Below are 19605 nucleotides of genomic sequence, written 5' to 3'. Positions count from 1 at the left end.
TCCCCATACAACCTGACAGAGCATGAGACAATCTGCAGAGAATAATGGGAGAAACTCTCCAGATACAGGTGTGCCACGCTTGTAGCGTCATACCCAAGAAGACTTGAGGCTGCAATTGCTGCCAAAGGTGCTTCAACAAAGTACCTTGTAAAGGGTCTGAATACTTATGTAAATGTGATATTTCAAACTGTTTTTGTTTTTTCATTATGGGGTATCGTGTGTAGGTTGAGGAAATGCACTGTATATTACACAATATAATGCTTTAAATATGTTCATGTTATAATAATGTTATCTTAATGTTATGATATGTTGCCTACCTTGTAGGTTTTGTGAGATGTAGCTTAGAGGATCCCTTCTCCTGTTATTTAAATACTCATCATCATTCATTGCATAACAACATGCAAGGGAGTAGCCTTTATTGTAAGAAGCCCCTGGCTGGCAGAATTTACATTTAGCAAGTTATGCGCTTTCACACAGAAATAGTGTGGTTTGAGCCAGTGCCTAAAAATGATGGTCAAGAAATAGTTTTCTGACTTCCCCATTAGCATTAACCATGCTACAGTAGGAGTTCTAATGTATCTTTAATTGTATGATGGTCTTTTTCTGACATTTCCTGGATCAGGTTTTTGACCATATAATAGAACAGAATAGAGATTAGTAAAGTTTTAATCTTGGTTATCCCAGAAAACAAATATTGAAACATTTGGTCAGATGCTCGTAGTGCATCCACGAGAGATTGGTAAAGTATTATATTCCAGTGGATTATTTTATTCTATATAAGCACATACAAAACAGCACATAGTAGTAGTGTAGGTCTACATCATAGGCCTACACTGTAGATAGACGACTGAGTTGTATATGTGCCATGTGAAAAGATCCCTCTAACAAAATGATTTTAAAACCCCATCTAGTGTACAAACTGAAGTATGCAATAGGCCTTTGTGCTTTGGGATTGTGTTCTATGAAAGACTGTTTTCCTTACTTTCAATGATTGCCACACATACAGTGGGACCACTGTATAGTACTTTCACCCACATCAGAGACGGAAGAGGAAGCGAGACATTCCACTCCCTCATTTTTTCTGTTAGAAAGCAGGTCAATGAACTAAGTAGACCAGACCCAGCTGCCATTGCATTGGTGCCTATGGGAGAGCCACCCCCTTAAGCAGACAGGAACTGACTTTATCCGCGATCTTTGACCACATATTATAGAGCCTATGAGTTATGCTGCATTCATAACCAATTGGGAAGTGGGAATGTACCACCGTAGAGTTAGATAAAGGAGACTAGATGGATTAAACATGTTTTCACATGGACATTACCATTGAGGGCTTAAACCATTGTAAAGTAGTCAACTGGGTGTTTGAAGCAATGATCACATTATTCCATCCGGGTCACCATAAGGGATCAGCCAATGAATTACACTTGTGAGCAAATATTACATAATTGTGGGTGGTAGTAAATCACGATCCTTGGCTTCATAACTGTTCAAATAACGCACTCTAGGTGACAGTATACAACCTTTCAGTTTGTTTACCAACTCATAGAAGCAGTAAAAGAAGAAACCGGACTACTTTGAAATGGAGATAGCCTCAATGGCGCTGCTTGTGTGCTCACAAATGCCATCATAGGACATATATAAAAATTATATCTCGTTGGTTCTCTGTTTACCACATAGGACTGGGGAAAAATCCATTTGTATGGCCCTCTAACTGGAAATTGCTATTGGGAAATGGTGGAAGCCCTCAATGACAAACAGGTTTATTCATCTAGAGTCCTCTAACTCTATAGTGCTAACTTCCCACTTGGTTACGAACGCAGCATTCGACAAAAGAACAGACGTACAGTTGGCGACAAAGACAAAGTCCAGTAGTTAGTCACAAAGCCTATATGTCAATCTAGATCAGACCATATTGTTTCACGGCAGTGTTTTTACCGGCTGCATTGGTTATGCAGAGGACTGGAGGCTCATATAGCAAATAGTTTAGTAAACGTCTCAGGATGAGGAAGAGGACTGGTGACCGTGACTCCAAGAAGCAGAAGACTGCCGGAGATGAAGCTGGTGTGTCATCGAGTACGCAGCCGAGGTACAATTGCGTAAAGTTATGCTCTCTAGACTAGAGTATAGTAAATAAATACGCCTGTTAGGAGCACGCCAGTTTGTAGTACTAAAAAACAGAAATGAAACCTCGGGTTCGTTCAGCCATTCCTATGCGGGAAATTAATTAGGTTTTGGGATAAAGCCCGAATGAAAATAAGGTCTGAGCAGTGGCGATTTATAATGTAAATCTTGGTGGAGCAAACGCACCATTTTTTTGTTGATGCATGCCAGCAAAGCCACTACCCTATACAACACTAAACAATACATTAATTGAACTATAACGGTGACAAACGGTTAGGGCCTACATAAAGCTGTCCTAACAGCAGCCCAAACACGTTACCACTGCTACACTGGCAGCGAAACAATTCATTCAGCCGCATTTACTGCCTTAAAAAAACATTGCTGATATGACTGACTTGCGAAAACAAATGTTATTTCTACTGAAAATTGAGATGTACAAAATATGGCATAAGGGGACGATGAGAGGCAATCCGTAATTTCGATGAAGACATTAATGAGCGAGCTAGGATGGACAGTCAAAATAGGTATTTGTTCAGCACTTTTGAAATGTAGAGCGACAGAATTCAGAAAATGGGCCGTTCTTACAGTATTCTCCGTGTACACCAAGTCAGAACTGTACGATAAATAAAGGGGGCATATAAGCAGACAATGAAAGCTCTTACAATATTCATTGATTACATTTCTCTAAAACAGGCTATAGGCTACATGTGCACCACCAAGTCAGAACAGTAGGCTAAGTTATGAGGAGGAAAGGGACTAAATTATTAGGGTGAGGATCATGGGTTACTTACAGCTTACTACATAACAGGTAGCCTAGGGGTTAGAGCATTAGGCCAGTAACCAAAAGTTGCTGTATCAAATCCCAGAGCTGACACGGTAAACATCTGTCGTTCTGCCCCTGAACAAGGCAGTTAACACACTGTTCCCCAGTAGGCTCTCATTGTAAATAATAATTTGTTCTTAACTGACTTGCCTAGTTAAATAATGGAAAAATAAAAAAACATACACTCAGCATTACTTTCTTAGCTATGGTATACATGTCTCCCTGGCATATTACATAATTTATGCAGTAGCATACAATATATTTTTGGACTCACCTTGTTGTGCTGTGCTCACTTGAACAGGAAGGTGGCACGGCTGTCCTTCGTGGGCAAATTTGTCATCAAACTTTGTCGCCAAAGTCTGGCATTTTCTGGATTTATGGTGCTTTCAAGACTGGGAACTCGGAATAAAACAAGGTCTAATCATGACGTCAGTGATCTTCAGGTCGGAGCTCTTGAAATAGGCCTGAGTTCCCGACTTGGAATTCCGAGTTGGCTGACCATTCAAAACTTATTTTTCCAGTCTGAGCTTGTTTTTTCTGAGTTCCCAGTTCCCAGAAGTCTGAGATTACCGAGTTTCCAGTAGTTTTGAACGTGGCAGAAGTCATGCTGGATTGACACCATGGCCAATGTTGAATGTTTATCTTTTTAAGCTTGGAAAAGAGACCCTTAATCCCAGACTTGGACCACACACCCACTCCACTGAATAGTAGGCTAGTGATTGCTTTGCAATGCTTGCAGTTAGCCACTGATTCCTTCCAAACCACTCATTGTTGAATTTGCGATTTCCTACTTGTGTAAAGTTTGTTTAATGACCAATGAGCACCGATTCATTTTATCTATAATTTCTCTTCATAACTTCTCTTCATATGACAAGGATTGAAAAGGATTTGCCAATAGATTGTCGACTTGATTCATGATGATGACTTATAGCTTGCTAAATAAGATTTTGAAGTATGATGTTGACATCGTCAGTCCAATCAAAGCTACGGTAGATATAACGTGAATTGACGTCATTTTATCTGTGGCCAATGACCTTGAGCCTTCTTGGATGGGCACTTCTAATGTAACTCTATGGCAACACCCAAGGGGCTTGAATTTTCGAGCTCTCCCCGTAGATTTTGCAGTGACGTAGTGTCCCCATGAGTGGCAGAACACTGAGCCAATCACGGCACGACTAGAGAACATTATCAACCCCTACGCTCCGTATTTTCCGCTGGCTTCCCCACCACCACAGAAAGCACTGAGCTAGGCTGAAACCTGCATTTTGGAGCTGCCTTACTCAAGAAAGAGAAAAAGAGACCATGTTTGTATGCAGCTTTATAAACTCAATGATAATTTTTTTATTTACATTGTTTGCAAACTAATATGTGACATGTATTAATGCCAAAATTACATGCAAAACAGGCAAACATGTGGAGCTCAAAACAGGTGAATGATGGGTCGCCACCTAGGCCTAGTGGCCTTTTAACCATTTTAAATGAGGATCTTCCTGCTATGGTACGTTGGTTAGAATGCCCGTCCAGCTGTAAACAATAACCCAATCTGCATGGCTGTGTACAAGCTGTGTAGTGGCCTTTCAACCATTTCAATGAGGACCTCCCTGCTATGGCACATGGGTGAGAAGGGCTGTCCAACTGTAGATAATAAGAATAGACCCCCACATAGCCCATGTACAAAGTGCTACAAGCTTACTGAGTGACTGCTTCAGAATACAGCAATATTTTCTGCCGTATGTATAAATAACCAGATAAAGAGATTTGCTGACCTTTTGCTAGAAATGTCTTTCTTTCGATGAACAAAATATCACAAGATGGGAAATTTGCAAAGGCAAACTAGTAAATTACCCACCACCTTTGGCGTCAGAGGGCACTTGCTGGACTCTGTCGCCGTTGCATTATTTCAGCTTCCAAAGGACTCTCATCTGTCGTCCTCTTCGACCACTGGAGCTGGGTCGGGCAGATGGGGCGGAGGTCAGAGAGCGATGGCGAGTCTGGAAGGTGCGTTGGTGAGAAGGGCCAGGGAAGTGATGAGCCAGGTCGGGGAGATGATGTCCACCTGTTGATGGACCATTTGGCCTCTGCTCGGTCTCTTGGCTGTCCTCAATCTTGGTTTCATCAGACTAGAGAATCTTGTTTCTCATGGTCTTAGATTTAGGTGCCTTTTTTCAAACTCCAAGCAGGCTGTCATCTGCATTTTACTGAGGAGTGGCTTCCGTCTGGCCACTCTACCATTAAGGCCGGATTGGTGGAGTGCTGCAGAGATGGTTGTCCTTCTGGAAGTTTCTCCCATCTCTATAGAGGAACTCTGGAGCTCTATCAGAGTGACCATCGGCTCTTGGTCACCTCCCTGACCAAGGCCCTTTTCCCCCGATTGCTCAGTTTGGCCGTGCTGCCAGCTCTAGGAAGAGTCTTGGTGGTTCCAAACTTCTTCCATTTAAGAATGGTGGAGGCCACTGTGTTCTTGGGGACCTTCAATGCTGCAGACATTTTTTGGTACTCTTCCCCAGATCTATGCCTCGACACAATCCTGTCTCGGATCTCTACGGACAATTCCTTCGACCTCATGGCTTATTTCTTGCTCTGACATGCACTGTCAACTGTGGGATCTTATATAGACAGGTGTACCCCTTTCCAAATCATGGCCAATCAATTGAATTCCAAGTTGTAGAAACATCTCAAGGATGATTGTGGCGGAAGAATCAGAATTAGTTGGGTAACATAGATAATTAAGATGTCTTATCTGCATAATATGCTTATGTGATATACTTGTTATTAGAATGTGTCCCTTCGGACTCTGGTGTTGGCAGTTGCACTTCTTCCCTCAGCTGGGGCTCAGTCACCTGGGGCCCAGAGAGTGGAGAGGTCAGGCTTGTCTTTTACATGTCCCTGGTGCTATGCAGAATATCAGAAAGGGAAGAGGACAGGAGGGAACATTGTCTTCATATGTGAATGTGTCTTTACCTATTCTAAACCATATGAAGGGATGGCGTGATTAATGGGGAACCAATTACTGGTTTCCACAATGTTTGTGTGCCAGTCACTCCCTCCTTTGGCCTTGGGGGATGTGTGTGGTAGTGTCTGGAGTTGACCAATGGCATAAATCAATTGTCGAGTTGGTGTTTTTGTGCTAGGAGTAACAGGAACGAGATAGGAACCTCGTCTTAGGGACCAAACTGAACGATAATTTATAGCGAATGCTATCTGGCTACGGGATACTCCTTTCTCATTTAAAAAGTCTCACCTTGTGACCCATTCTATGTATCTGTTGTTCGTCATGTATGTTGGAAGGGGTGTATCTTGGCTATAAAAGACCTTTGTACTTTTGTCTTGCCACTCTCAACGGATCATTAGAAATGGTGAATCGTTGACAAGTCATTGCTATTGCAAAGCTCTCATTATTAAAGATTTAGTTTAAGTATAACTCTGACTTGTGTGATAAGTTTGTCTCCTCATTTGATAGTAAATAAATGAACCACCACATGATCAATGGAAACAGGATGCACCTGAGCTCAATTTCGAGTCTCATAGTAAAGTCTGAATAATTATGTAAATAAGGTATTTCAGTTATTTATTTTTTAAATTAGCAAACATTTCTGAACCAGTTTTTGCTTTGTCATTGTGGGGTATTTTGTGTAAATTGATGAGGGGGAAAAAATCATAATTGAATCCATTTTAAAATAAGGCTGTAACGTAACAAAATGTGGAAAAGGTCAAGGGGTCTGAGGACTTTCAGAACTCACTGTAATTGAGTGTAGCGACAGTCGAAAATAAAAGCAAAGCAGAGTAACAGTAGGAGCATGTCCATTGCTTCCGTGTTTATAAATACCATAAGGGTTGTGATGTAGACACAGGGACAGCACTTCCGTTGCAAAACTTCCTCACTACTGCCCCTCAAGTCTGCTCAAGGAGCTATATGCTGCGTTCCAAATTTCTTGGGTCGCACTTGTGCATACAAGGAGCAGCCCATTTTGTGACGTAAAATGACACTGCGCTGCTCCGTCGGATCCGTAGAGGCCTTTAGGAGGTCTTATTCGGTTTTATTCTGTCAGATAATATCAGCCAGTTAACATGACCTTTATTAATTATGAAGCCTTTATGTGCTTATTTTGATTACATAAGCTTCAAAATTAAAAAAGTGATGTTTGTTGTTTAATATTATCTCATAGAACAAAACGTATAAGATCTTCTAAGCTTATGTTTGCCACAGACCTTATTCTCTGTGTTTATCCAAAAGCCCATTTATTTCTCCATAGGCTTTGGCCAACGAGCCATTGCGGAGTTAGTCTCCATTAGCGCCTACAAAAAGACTCCATAACTATTGCGCCCTATTATTGGCCTAAAATGCACTTCAATGCCAATATCCAGTAAGGTCTGCTGACACAGCATGGACCTTTGTCATTGCAATGTTGACGCTTTTTGTCTCTCTCTCTCTCTATCTCTCAGACCTAGCTCCCGTTTGTTGTGGTGGGTCAAAAGAGGTCTCCTGGTTGTATGTGTCATTTATGTTTCTGTGCCTTTCATGATGCGACTGTTCCCTGACATCATAAAACACCTGGTGTATTCTCACAGAGGTGAGTGTAAGCTAATCATGATAATTATCCAAAATACTGGACAAATCAGGAATAACAAATCATATAACGTATCGTCTCTTTCTCTCCTTGATTTTAGTCAGGGTCCCATTCTTCGTCAACCTTAGCCAGCCAGCTGACCTGTATCTTAACCACACTGTGAACATGTACCTTAAATCTGAGCACGGGATCTCATTGGGTGTTTGGTGAGTAGGCTTTCTCCAGGTTACTTTGTGAGTAGGGTAATGTAGCCTACCTACCTTACTTCGGAAGTACACTCACTGCCATTGGACAGTATAGCTTTTATAAAGACAGCATTGAACTTTAAACATCAAAGTCTATACATCGTCCCTTCCACGTGTTGTCACTTCCTAATGTTGTTACTTACAAGTGTTGTCTCACTGTACAATATCTTCAAGGCACACAGTCCCTGAAAGTCAGTGGAAGGAGGCACAGGGAAAGGACTTGGAATGGTACCAAGATTCTTTGGGAGCTGGAATTCCGATTATCATTTATCTCCATGGCAATGGAGGCACAAGGTAGCAAGAACAATGGATTCCTATACAATAGTATTGTTCTCACTTTGAATCTAAAAGTACACATTCTTTCAAACAGGGCAGCAAGTCACCGCGTGGGATTAATACGTGTAAGTGACTGTCGACTACATCAAAAGTTACTTCATCATGGCAGAAAATGACATTGGTGATTGATAAATTGGTGATTGGTCTTTGTGTCCACAGGTGCTGAGTGCAATAGGTTACCATGTTTTGGCTTTGGACTACAGAGGTTGGTTAAACTTACATTTGACTAGACTGTTGAAACATATTTGCTTTATTTATTTAGTCTGAATACATTTGTATAATCGTTACACACATCCTTGATAACCGAGCATTAGTCTACATTTTGTGGTGTGACAGTGTTATTTTACCTTGCTTGCTGTGAAGAGAGTCCGATAACCAACTCCCAATTCCTTACACTGCAGTAGAGCTCACCCTCTGGTGTGGGTTCGCTGTGACTGCCCCCTTGTGGTCATATACAAATCATTGCACAACTCTGCATTAAGTTTACTTCAGGCAGACAGACATGACATGATAGGCCTATACATAGTCTAGTATGTTTGCATAATGAACAACCATTGATATATGAAACTCTAACAGGTTTTGGGGACTCCACCGGAGAGCCCACTGAAGTTGGTCTAACCACTGACGCCCTCTACTTGTACCAGTGGGTAAAAGCCCGCAGTGGGAGCAGTCTGGTGGTATTATGGGGACACTCTCTTGGCACTGGGTGAGTGACCAAACGTGTGCCTTCAGGTGGATGGTTCAGTTTGTAGAGATGAGATAAGCGAGTGGAAATTATTATTTATGTCATTGCGCAGCAGACCTGGGCAAACAATAGTTGTATTTGGAAGTTTATTTTAAAATACTAACTTTTCAAATACTCAAGGTAGTCTAAAATAGTTTATAGAGAGTTTCAACTAAAAGGCAACTATTTTCTTTAATATTCAAATACATGTCTCAAAAAAACATAATATTTTAAAGTATTTTGAATACCTCTCAGAAAACCAAATAATATTTGAAGGTATTTGGAGAAAAGAAATGATGCATTTGATGGCTGCCAAGTATTTGATGAAGAACAGTTAGTTGAATTAGTCTAAATATATCATCATTAGCACATGGTTTGGAGGGCTCTCCGATATAGATATGAATCTTAATATAATTTATAGCCTAGAATTAAATACATGAGGGACATAGAATCAATCACCTCAACATTAGAGTAGACCACTTTTGCAGCTTCAAAATTACTAACAAATGTATTTTCATAGTGAGTGAGACATCAAGTTCTTATACATGTGTAGTACTAGTACCTTTGTGATTATTAAAATAGCAACATAGTTGTTACATAGAACTTTGGAAATTGCTTTATAATTGAATAATAATGGAGTGATTGCATAAGTCGAATAAGGAACAGTCACTTTTCCTGTGTACTGTACTTTCAAAAATGCTCAGCTCATTGCTATGTAATTAAAATGCAATTACCAAAGTATCATGTAACAGCATACTAATAAAATGTTGCTCTATTAAGTATTAAAAAATATCCAAAAACGGCCTTCTTGAATTAACTACAGCCAAGGTAGGTGGAAAATCATGTTAGTTTGTATTTCGAGTGAAATTCAGTGTAGAGTATCCCTTTAAAGATGGTATAGTGTGTGTTTGAAATAAGAACCATTCCCCTCAGATGGACAAAGAAGTTCTAAGATGCTAAGCATCCAACTTGCTGTTTGCAAAAATTCCTTTGAATTTCTCTTCAGTATTTTCAGGTATCATAAAATGAATTGCTGCTTTCGACCTTTTTCAGTGGCATGTTGAAAGAGTCACTCACAACTTATTTATACATATGTACTAAATATAATTGGTTAGACTTGATTATGTACACCTGAGGCAATGGACATTCAGGAGAATTTACATTTACAGAATGTTCCGATATAAATGTATTGTGTAGATCAAATATGACTGTCAGATTGGAATACCATAGGAGATTGTGTTCTATTCATTCTCTTTCTATATGCAGTTCCATACAACTGTGCCATTAGTTGAAGGCAGCCAATTCCAATAGTTTCTGAAAAGTCGTCACTCCCAGAAGTCTGTATTCAAATGTTTTTTTAAGTAGTTGTTTTCTCATATCTGTATTCAAATAGTTTTAAAAAGTAGTCATTTTTTGTGATTTGTATTCAAATAGTTGTAGTCAAAGTAACTATTTATTCCCCCCAAAACGAGTTACTTTCCACAAAGCATAGTTAAAACTATACAGTGCATTCAGAAAGTATTCAGACCCCTTCCCTTTTTCCACATTTTGTTACGTTACAGCCCTATTCTAAAATAGATAAAATAAAACATTTTCTTCATCAATCTACACAGAATAGCCCATAATGACAGCACAAAAACAGGTTTTTAGAAACTTTTACAAATGTACAAATAAAAACAGAAATACTTTATTTACATAAGTATTCAGAACCTTTGCTATGAGACTCAAAATTAAGCTCAGGTGCATCCTGCTTCCATTGATCATCCTCGAGATGTTTCTACAACTTGATTGGAGTCCACCTGTGGTAAATTCAATTGATTGGACATGATTTGAAAAGGCACACACCTGTCTATATAAGGTCCCACAGTTGACAGACATGTCAGAGCAAAACCAAGCCATAAGGTCGAAGGAATTGTCCGTAGAGCTCCGAGACAGGATTGTGTCGAGTCACAGATCTGGGGAAGGGTACCAAAAAATGTCTGCAGCATTGAAGGTCCCCAAGAACATAGTGGCCTCCATCATTCTTAAATGGAAGAAGTTTGGAACCACCAAGACTCTTCCTAGAGCTGGCCGCCCAGCCAAACTGAGCAATCGGGGGAGAAGGGCCTTAGTCAGGGAGGTGGCCAAGAACCCGATGATCACTCTGACAGAGCTCCTCTGTGGAGATGGGAGAAACTTCCAGAAGGACAACCATCTCCATCTCTGCAGCATTTTTTCAGCGGCAGGGACTTGGAGACCAGTCAGGATCGATGGGAAAATGAATGAGGTAAAGTACAGAGATCCTTGATGAAAACCTGCTCCAGAGCGCTCAGGACCTCAGACTGGGGCGTAGGTTCACCTTCCAACAGGACTACGACCCTTAGCACACAGCCAAGACACTGCAGGAGTGGCTTCGGGACAAGTCTTTGAATGTCCTTGAGTGGCCCAGTCAGAGCCCGGACTTGAACCCGATTGAACATCTCTGGAGAGACCTGAAAATAGCCGTGCAGCGATGCTCCCCATCCAACCTGACAGAGCTTGAGAGGATCTGCAGAGAATAATGGGAGAAACTCCCCAAATACAGGTGTGCCACGCTTGTATCGTCATACCCAAGACGACTTGAGGCTGTAATTGCTGCCGAAGGTGCTTCAACAAAGTACTGAGTAAACAGTCTGAATACTTATGTAAATGTAATATTTCATTTTTTTGCAAATATTTCTAAAAACCTGTTTTTGCTTTGTCATTATGGGGTATTGTGTGTAGATTGATAAGGGGAAAAAATATTTAATCCATTTTAGAATAAGGCTGTAACGGAACAAAATGTGGAAAAAGTCAAGGGGTCTGCTTTCCAAATGCACTGTAGTTATCCCAGATCTGATGCAATGTTTCAAACAATTCTGAGGGGTGGGTAAAAATCGAATGAAACAAGCAAGCTTTAAATTAATCTATACACTGGAGTTTCTTAAATGAGCAATGTGAGCTTTCAAATCAAACAAATAACAGTCAAATCATATAACCACGATTCGAATCATGAAAACCTTCAAATTAAATGTAATGAAATTTTAATAAAATTGGGGTGTAGAGCAACGGTACAGATGTAGGATTCTGAATTTGATCACTGTTTTGTTGCTGAGAATTTTCCTGCTCAGCAGGAAATGCAAACTTGTAGTGTATTTGAGTGTTATAAAGACTTCTAAAGTTCGTGATTTCCACTTTAAAATGTCAGACTTGATCTGACCTAACAAAAAATGAATCAACCACGAGAAAATGTCCATTAATTATAATCCACATAATTATTCACATTTCCTGTTACTGCAGGATTATTTTCCTGATGTAGCTGTCACGCCCTGACCATAGAGAGCCCTTGTTTCTCTATGGTATAGTAGGTCAGGGCGTGACTAGGGGGGTGTTCTAGTCATTGTATGTCTATGTTGGCGAGTTGTATGGATCCCAATTAGAGGCAGCTGGTAATCGTTGCCTCTAATTGGGGATCATATTTAGGCAGCCATTTCCCCACTGTGTTTTGTGGGATCTTGTTTATGTGTAGTTGCCTGTGAGCACTTCATTTACTTCACGTTTCGGTCGCTCTTTATTGTTTTTTTGTGCGTTTCATTCAATAAACATGTGGAACCAATATCACGCTGCGCTTTGGTCCGAATGTTATTACGACAATCGTGACAGTAGCAAACTGGCTCAAATGACGATCCTTTATCTGTAAAGGTAATGTCGTGGAAATTCTTACACAGGGACACTCAAAGTCAATCTGAAATTAATCTTTCTTTATTGTCAGCGCGCTGGAGAGGTTCCAACCAACTCAATGCACCACAGTACACATGTCAATCAGGAGCTCTACCTGGGCAGTCCCAGCAGTTGTCTTATATACGGTGATACACAGACAAGTTATATTTGCATAATTAATTAATCATTATCCTTTTTTGTTTCATCCATGTGACAAACCAATACTGTTTCATAACATGTGACAGACCAATACCTGACCAGGCTTCTCCTCTCTGAGACCTTGAAACTGAGATATCTTTCATTCTCAAAACAAGGTCTGGGCGTACTGCCAAATTGCAGCTACTGATAGTGAGGATTTCTAGTCAGCCACTTGCACGAACACAGAAATTGGTCTATTGAACAGCAATGAATAGAACACAGAAATGAGTTATAAGAAAAGCCCAAACATTAATATTCCATAACAGTAATCAAAGGTAATATTGTGTCTGTTACTAAGCAAGCAAACACAATATTACCTATGATTACTTTGAACGTTTTTACATTTACAGTGGGGCAAAAAAGTATTGTCAGCCACCAATTGTGCAAGTTCTCCCACTTAAAAAGATGAGAGAGGCCTGTAATTTTCATCATAGGTACACCTCAACTATGACAGACAAAATGAGGGGAAAAAATCTAGAAAATCACATTGTAGGATTTTTTATGAATTTATTTGCAAATTATGGTGGAAAATAAGTATTTGGTCAATAACAAAAGTTTATCTCAATACTTTGTTATATACCCTTTGTTGGCAATGACAGAGGTCAAACGTTTTCTGTAAGTCTTCACAAGGTTTTCACACACTGTTGCTGGTATTTTGGCCCATTCCTCCATGCAGATCTCCTCTAGAGCAGTGATGTTTTGGGGCTGTTGCTGGGCAACATGGACTTTCAACTCCCTCCAAAGATTTTCTATGGGGTTGAGATCTGGAGACTGGCTAGGCCACTCCAGGACCTTGAAATGCTTCTTACGAAGGCACTCCTTCGTTGCCCGGGCGGTGTGTTTGGGATCATTGTCATGCTGAAAGACCCAGCCACGTTTCATCTTCAATGCCCTTGCTGATGGTAGGCTTTGTTACTTTGGTCCCAGCTCTCTGCAGGTCATTCACTAGGTCCCCCCGTGTGGTTCTGGGATTTTTGCTCGCCGTTCTTGTGATCATTTTGACCCCACGGGGTGAGATCTTGCGTGGAGCCCCAGATCGAGGGAGATTATCAGTGGTCTTGTATGTCTTCCATTTCCTAATAATTGCTCCCACAGTTGATTTCTTCAAACCAAGCTGCTTACCTATTGCAGATTCAGTCTTCCCAGCCTGGTGCAGGGCTCCAATTTTGTTTCTGGTGTCCTTTGACAGCTCTTTGGTCTTGGCCATAGTGGAGTTTGGAGTGTGACTGTTTGAGGTTGTGGACAGGTGTCTTTTATACTGATAACAAGTTCAAACAGGTGCCATTAATACAGGTAACGAGTGGAGGACAGAGGAGCCTCTTAAAGAAGAAGTTACAGGTCTGTGAGAGCCAGAAATCTTGCTTGTTTGTAGGTGACCAAATACTTATTTTCCACCATAATTTGCAAATAAATTCATAAAAAATCCTACAATGTGATTTTCTGGATTTTTTTTTCTCATTTTGTCTGTCATAGTTGAAGTGTACCTATGATGAAAATTACAGGCCTCTCTCATCTTTTTAAGTGGGAGAACTTGCACAATTGCTGACTAAATACTTTTTTGCCCCACTGTACCTTGATTAGCTTGACCTGTACCTTTGATTACCTTTGCCTTACACTCCAAATAGATATGTATTTCATTCCACTGGTAGGCTTTTCATGATTTAAATCATATCATATTTAACTGTTTGTTTGATTTGAAAAGTAAGCATTGTCCATTCAAGAGACTGGACGGCAGTTATCCTAGCAGTAACCGAAAGGTTGCTGGTTCGAATACCCAAGTCGACAAGGTTAGAAATCTGTTGATGTGCTCTTGAGCAATGCACTTAATTTGCACACTTAATTTGCACCCTAATTTGCGATAGGTGCGCCATACTACTATGGCTGACCCTGTAAAAAAAAAAAAAAACATTTCCCTGCACCTATCAGGTGTATGTGACAAAACATTTTTAAATTAACACTTATTTGTTTCATTTTTTGCTTGTTCCACCCCTCATACACAATATATATATTTGTGGGATGTTTAAGTTAGAGAATCTGTCACTACTACTACTACTACTACTAATCTACCACCACTAACGGTGATGATTGAAATACTCCAATCAATAATTAGAAATATGACAGAACATTTTGTCAGTGACTCAAAGTACGAGACATGATCAGTAAACACCATTTTACCCCTCATGTTTGTACAGAGTGGCCACTAACACTGCCGTCAAACTAATTGAACACGGTAGGCTTTACTGAACCCATTCAACTTTTTATACCCTCTAGTTACAGTACAATACAAATTTCATGAATGTTTTTTGTGTGACTCAGTTCATGGAAGTTGATCTGATGTACTTTAGACTCAGAATATTTTGCCTTTATCAGGGATTGTTGTTGATGGTGTGATCATTGAGGGAGCGTACACCAACATTCGACAGGGGGGTGCCCATCATCCGTTTGGCTGGGTAAGACTCACATACCCTCCTCTCCATGGCGATACAGTACATCTTAAAACGTCACGATTTAGAATTTATTAATGTACTAAACTGCACTTCTCTTCCTCTTTAATTGTCCTTGTGTCCTCAGTTTTATTGGACGTTCCCAGGTTTTGAGTACTTTTTCCTGGACACAATGGGAGAAAACAATATCATCTTCCCTAATGATGAAAAGTACGTATTTTCTCGATTTAGATTCAAATGAAAACAAAACATTTTGTTGTCAATTTATTTTGGTTTATGCAACTTTTCAGTGTACTTATTTATCATCCTTTATTCTGAGATTATTAATACAGGTTTGCAATATGCGATAACAAATCAAATCAAAATAACGAACTGTTACGGTGCCTTCAGAAAGTATTCACACCTTTACTTTTTCCACAATTGGTTGTGTTACAGCCTGAATTCAAAATGGATTAAATTGAGATTTTATGTCACTGGCCTACACACAATACCCCATAATGTCAAAGTGGAATAATGTTTTTACAATTTTTTACAAATTAATTCAAATGAAAAGCTGAAATGTCTCGAGTCAATAAGTATTCCACCCCTTTGTTATGGCAAGCCTAAATAAGTTCAGCAGTAAAAATGTGCTTAACAAGTCACATATAAGTTGCAATAACAGTGTGTAATGTGATTTTGAATGACTACCTCCTTTCTGTGAATTGCAAACACAGACTTTTCAATTTCTAGCAAAGAAGGGCACCCATTGGTAGATTGGTAAAAAAAAAGCAGACATTGAATATCCTTTTGAGCATGGTGAAGTTATTAATTACACTTTGGATGGTGTATCAATACACCCAGTCACTATACAGATACAGACGTCCCTCTGCATTTAGTTGCCGGAGAGTAAGGAAACTGCTCAGGGATTTCACCGTGAGGCCAATGGTGACTTTAAAACAGTTACAGAGTTTAATGGCTGTGATAGAAGAAAACTGACTATGAATCAACAACATTCTAGTTGCTCCACAATACTAACCTAAACGACAGAGTGAAAAGAAGGAAGCATATACAGAATAAAAATATTCCAAAACATGTTTCCAATGAAGCACTAAAGTAAAACTGCCAAAAATGTGGCAAAGAAATTAACTTAATGTCCTGAATACAAACATTATGTTTGGGGCAAATCCAACACATCACTAAGTACCACTCTTCATATTTTTAAGCATGGTGGTGGCTGCATCATGTTATGGGTATGCTTGTCATTGGCAAGGAATAGGGATTTAAAAAATATATATATATATATTCTAACATGTATTGACTCAGAGTTGTGAATACTTATGTAAATTAGATATTTCTGTATTTAATTTTTAAATAAATTTGCTAACATTCCTAAAAACATGTTTTCACTTTGTCATTATGGGGTAGATGGGTGAAAGAAATGTTGAATTCAATTAAAATCAAATCAAATTGTATTTGTCACATGCGCCGAATACAACAGCTGTAGACCTTACAGTGAAATGCTTACTTACAAGCCCTTAACCAACAATGCAGTTTTAAGAAAGATACCTAAAAAAAGAAAATAAATAAAAGTAACATATAATTAAAGAGCAGCAGTAAAATAACAATAGCGAGGCTATATACAGAGGGTACCGGTACAGAGTCAATACCAAATATTTTCAGTCTCCTGAGGGGGAATAGGTTTTGTCGTGCCCTCTTCACGACTGCCTTGGTGTGCTTGGACCATGTTAGTTTGTTGGTGATGTGGACACCAAGGAACCTGAAGCTCTCTACCTGCTCCACTACAGCCCTGTCGATGAGAACGGTCTTCCTTTTCCTGTAGTCCACAATCATCTCCTTAGTCTTGATCACATTCAGGCTTTACCACAACAAAATGTGGAATAAGTCAAGGGGTATGAATACTTTCTGAATGCACTGCAACCAAATGTGTTTGAGAATCGTTCTGAGAGATTGAGGTTGACTGTTCATGAAAAGCGATGCTTCATCAATTCTCCACAGCTTGAAGAGGATGAGGAGTCGTCTTCTGATCCTTCATGCAGAGGATGACCACATAGTGCCCATCCACATGGCTCAGCAGGTGTGGCATGATACTTTTACTGTAACTGACAATCATTTCTCTATTGTCATCTGTCCATAGTATCCCAAGCAACATTTCTGATATTATCTGTATGGGTTGAATGAATATATATCAAGAAGAGTTCCATGGAAACATGATATTTACAATAAAGATAGTTTCCACCCCTAATTCTTTGTTGTGTTCCTATCAAGCTGTATGAAATAGCACAGAGCGCCCAGAACTCCGAAAATCAAGTGAAGATGATACCGTTTGCCGGATCCCTTGGGTACCATCACAATGGATTATACAAAGACCCTCACCTGCCAGACATCATCCGGTTAGAAAATCTTGTCAACTCTTCAGTTGCAATTTCTATTTGGCAAAAATTGCAATTCTGATTCTAAATCATTTCATTCTAACAATAAACGTAAAAATGTTTTCATCCATATTGTTACAGGGAATTTGTACATACATTGGCCCCCTAATCCAGTGACCTATGCAGAAGAGCCGTTGGACATCAAGTGTTTCAACACATCTAGAGGACCGCAAATCCTAGATGCACAGTTTGCACATAAATGTGTCACTTTACCTTATGGCAAATCAGTAGGATGACCTTCAATCACATGGTCCAATCATTGACCTAATATCAGATAAACGTTACATTGTTAGTAAAGTTAAGCAGTTACTTAGCCGAAGGGGGGGGGGGGTTTCATTATTATCCAATGCATTATTATCTAGCTGTAGCCTATGTGCAAATGACAAAACCTCAGAGATGGAAGCAATGAATTTGCTGACTGTCGGTTTATGAATGACAAATGTGAAGAATGATGACTAATCAATGTTTAAAGTGTCAAATTTAGGTGAATTCTTTGTATTGATTACAGAAAAGTTACTGCTGAAAACTATTATTTTTGGCTAGTATTATCCCCAGATTCCAAAATCATGTTTGCAAGTACAAATAAAACCTGATCGATGCTCATGAATCTTACTCCATGACTCTTTGCTTCTTTGTTGATTATGAACTTGTTTGTTTACCCGACCGTGGGAAAGACCACCCACTGGGCAAAAACTGGTTGAATCAATGTTGTTTCCATGTCATTTCAACCAAATAATTCAATGTGAGGATGTTGAATCAACATGGAAAACTGGTTAAATTAGCAAAAATGAAATTGTTTGTTGATTGCAATTTGAATTCACGTTAGTTGACAACTGACGCCTGTTGAACTGACGCCTGTGCCCAGTGGGAATGTTTGTTTCCACACTCACGACTCTGACTCATGGTTACACAGACAAGTCCTTCCATCCTATTCTAACCCTCTCTCGCCGACTTTGCATTCATGTTACCTGATGAAATTGCTGTACAATATTATCTTGTTGCCATCTGATGCACATTCAAATGTCATAAAAAATCTACACTGCAAAGCTCTCCCTGTCTTCTGCTGTGCCCTGATTGTATTACTGCTGATGATATCTGGAAATGTGCATGTACACCCTGGCCCGTCTATTGTTGATAGCCCCAATAGAGAGCAATAGTAATGCTGTCTTTTTGTAGGCACTATAACGCCACCATGGTTCATTGGACAAAGCCTATGGGAAAATGAATGGAATTTTTGGGGGGGTTTGGATAAGCTCCCACCGTGGCTATCTGGAAGGCCAAAGTCAGTTACTTTAAGGAGCTGTTCTCTCTGGGTCTAACCCCAAGAAGTTCTGGAAAATGGTGAGATACCTGGATAATTAACCCTCCTTCCTACAGCTGCCTATGTCACTAAATGTTGATGATGTGGTTGTTACTGACAAGGAATGTATGGCTGAGCTCTTTAATCACCACTTCCATAAGTCAGGATTTCTATTTGACTCATCCACACCTCCTTGCCCGTCCAACACTTCCTCATCTCCCAGCCCTTCTAATGTGACTAGCCCTGATGCTCCTCCCTCTTTTTCCCATGCCAAGCTTCTCCCTGAAGACGGTCACAGAGTCTGAGGTGCTAAAGGAGCTCCATAAACCTGACCCTAAGAAAACATCTAGGTTAGATGGTTTAGATCCTTTCTTCTTTAAGGTTGCAGCCTCTATTATCGCTGAGCCTATCTCACCTTTTTAACCTGTCTCAACCGCCCCACAAGGGACCCACCAATCCTGAAGTTAAGGATTTCTCACTGCAACCTTAAAGGCCCTAAATGATGTCACCACTGCCCTTGACTCTAAGCAATGTTGAGCTGTTATCTTTATTGCCTTTGCCAAAGTTTTCGATACAGTAGACCATTACATTATTCTGGGTCGGATAAGGAGTATTGGTGTCTCTGAAGGGTCTTTGGCATGGTTTGCTAACTACCTCTCTCAAATAGTGCAATATGTAAAGTCAGAACATCTGCTGTGTC

The 19605-nt window shown here is 39.9% G+C and overlaps 1 protein-coding gene across 1 annotated transcript; it reads left to right on the top strand.

The window, feature by feature from the left end:
• Positions 1-1806: 1806 nt before the first annotated feature.
• LOC139562150 (lysophosphatidylserine lipase ABHD12-like) lies at positions 1807-18217 on the top strand. The gene is made up of 13 exons (XM_071379549.1): positions 1807-2086; positions 7388-7515; positions 7613-7718; positions 7932-8051; positions 8128-8158; positions 8253-8298; positions 8670-8799; positions 14925-14962; positions 15103-15182; positions 15304-15386; positions 17172-17250; positions 17442-17566; positions 17687-18217. Exons 1-13 carry the CDS (start codon positions 2001-2003, stop codon positions 17712-17714), a joined length of 1080 nt encoding a protein of 359 aa, XP_071235650.1. The 5' UTR covers positions 1807-2000; the 3' UTR covers positions 17715-18217.
• Positions 18218-19605: the final 1388 nt, after the last annotated feature.

The sequence above is a fragment of the Salvelinus alpinus genome, chromosome 32 (genome assembly GCF_045679555.1).
Source record: "Salvelinus alpinus chromosome 32, SLU_Salpinus.1, whole genome shotgun sequence".
In the NCBI taxonomy this organism is placed as follows: domain Eukaryota; kingdom Metazoa; phylum Chordata; class Actinopteri; order Salmoniformes; family Salmonidae; genus Salvelinus; species Salvelinus alpinus.
Note: the sequence above shows the minus strand (reverse complement) of the source record. Positions and strands in the feature narration are given on the sequence as shown.

Excerpts from the sequence above, each read along its gene's own strand:
- LOC139562150 (XM_071379549.1), top strand. The coding sequence starts at position 2,001 with ATGAGGAAGAGGACTGGTGACCGTGACTCCAAGAAGCAGAAGACTGCC. Across the intron at positions 8,159-8,252 it reads ACCGCGTGGGATTAATACGT|GTGCTGAGTGCAATAGGTTA; the intron begins GTAAGTGACTGT and ends TTGTGTCCACAG. Across the intron at positions 8,299-8,669 it reads TTTGGCTTTGGACTACAGAG|GTTTTGGGGACTCCACCGGA; the intron begins GTTGGTTAAACT and ends AAACTCTAACAG.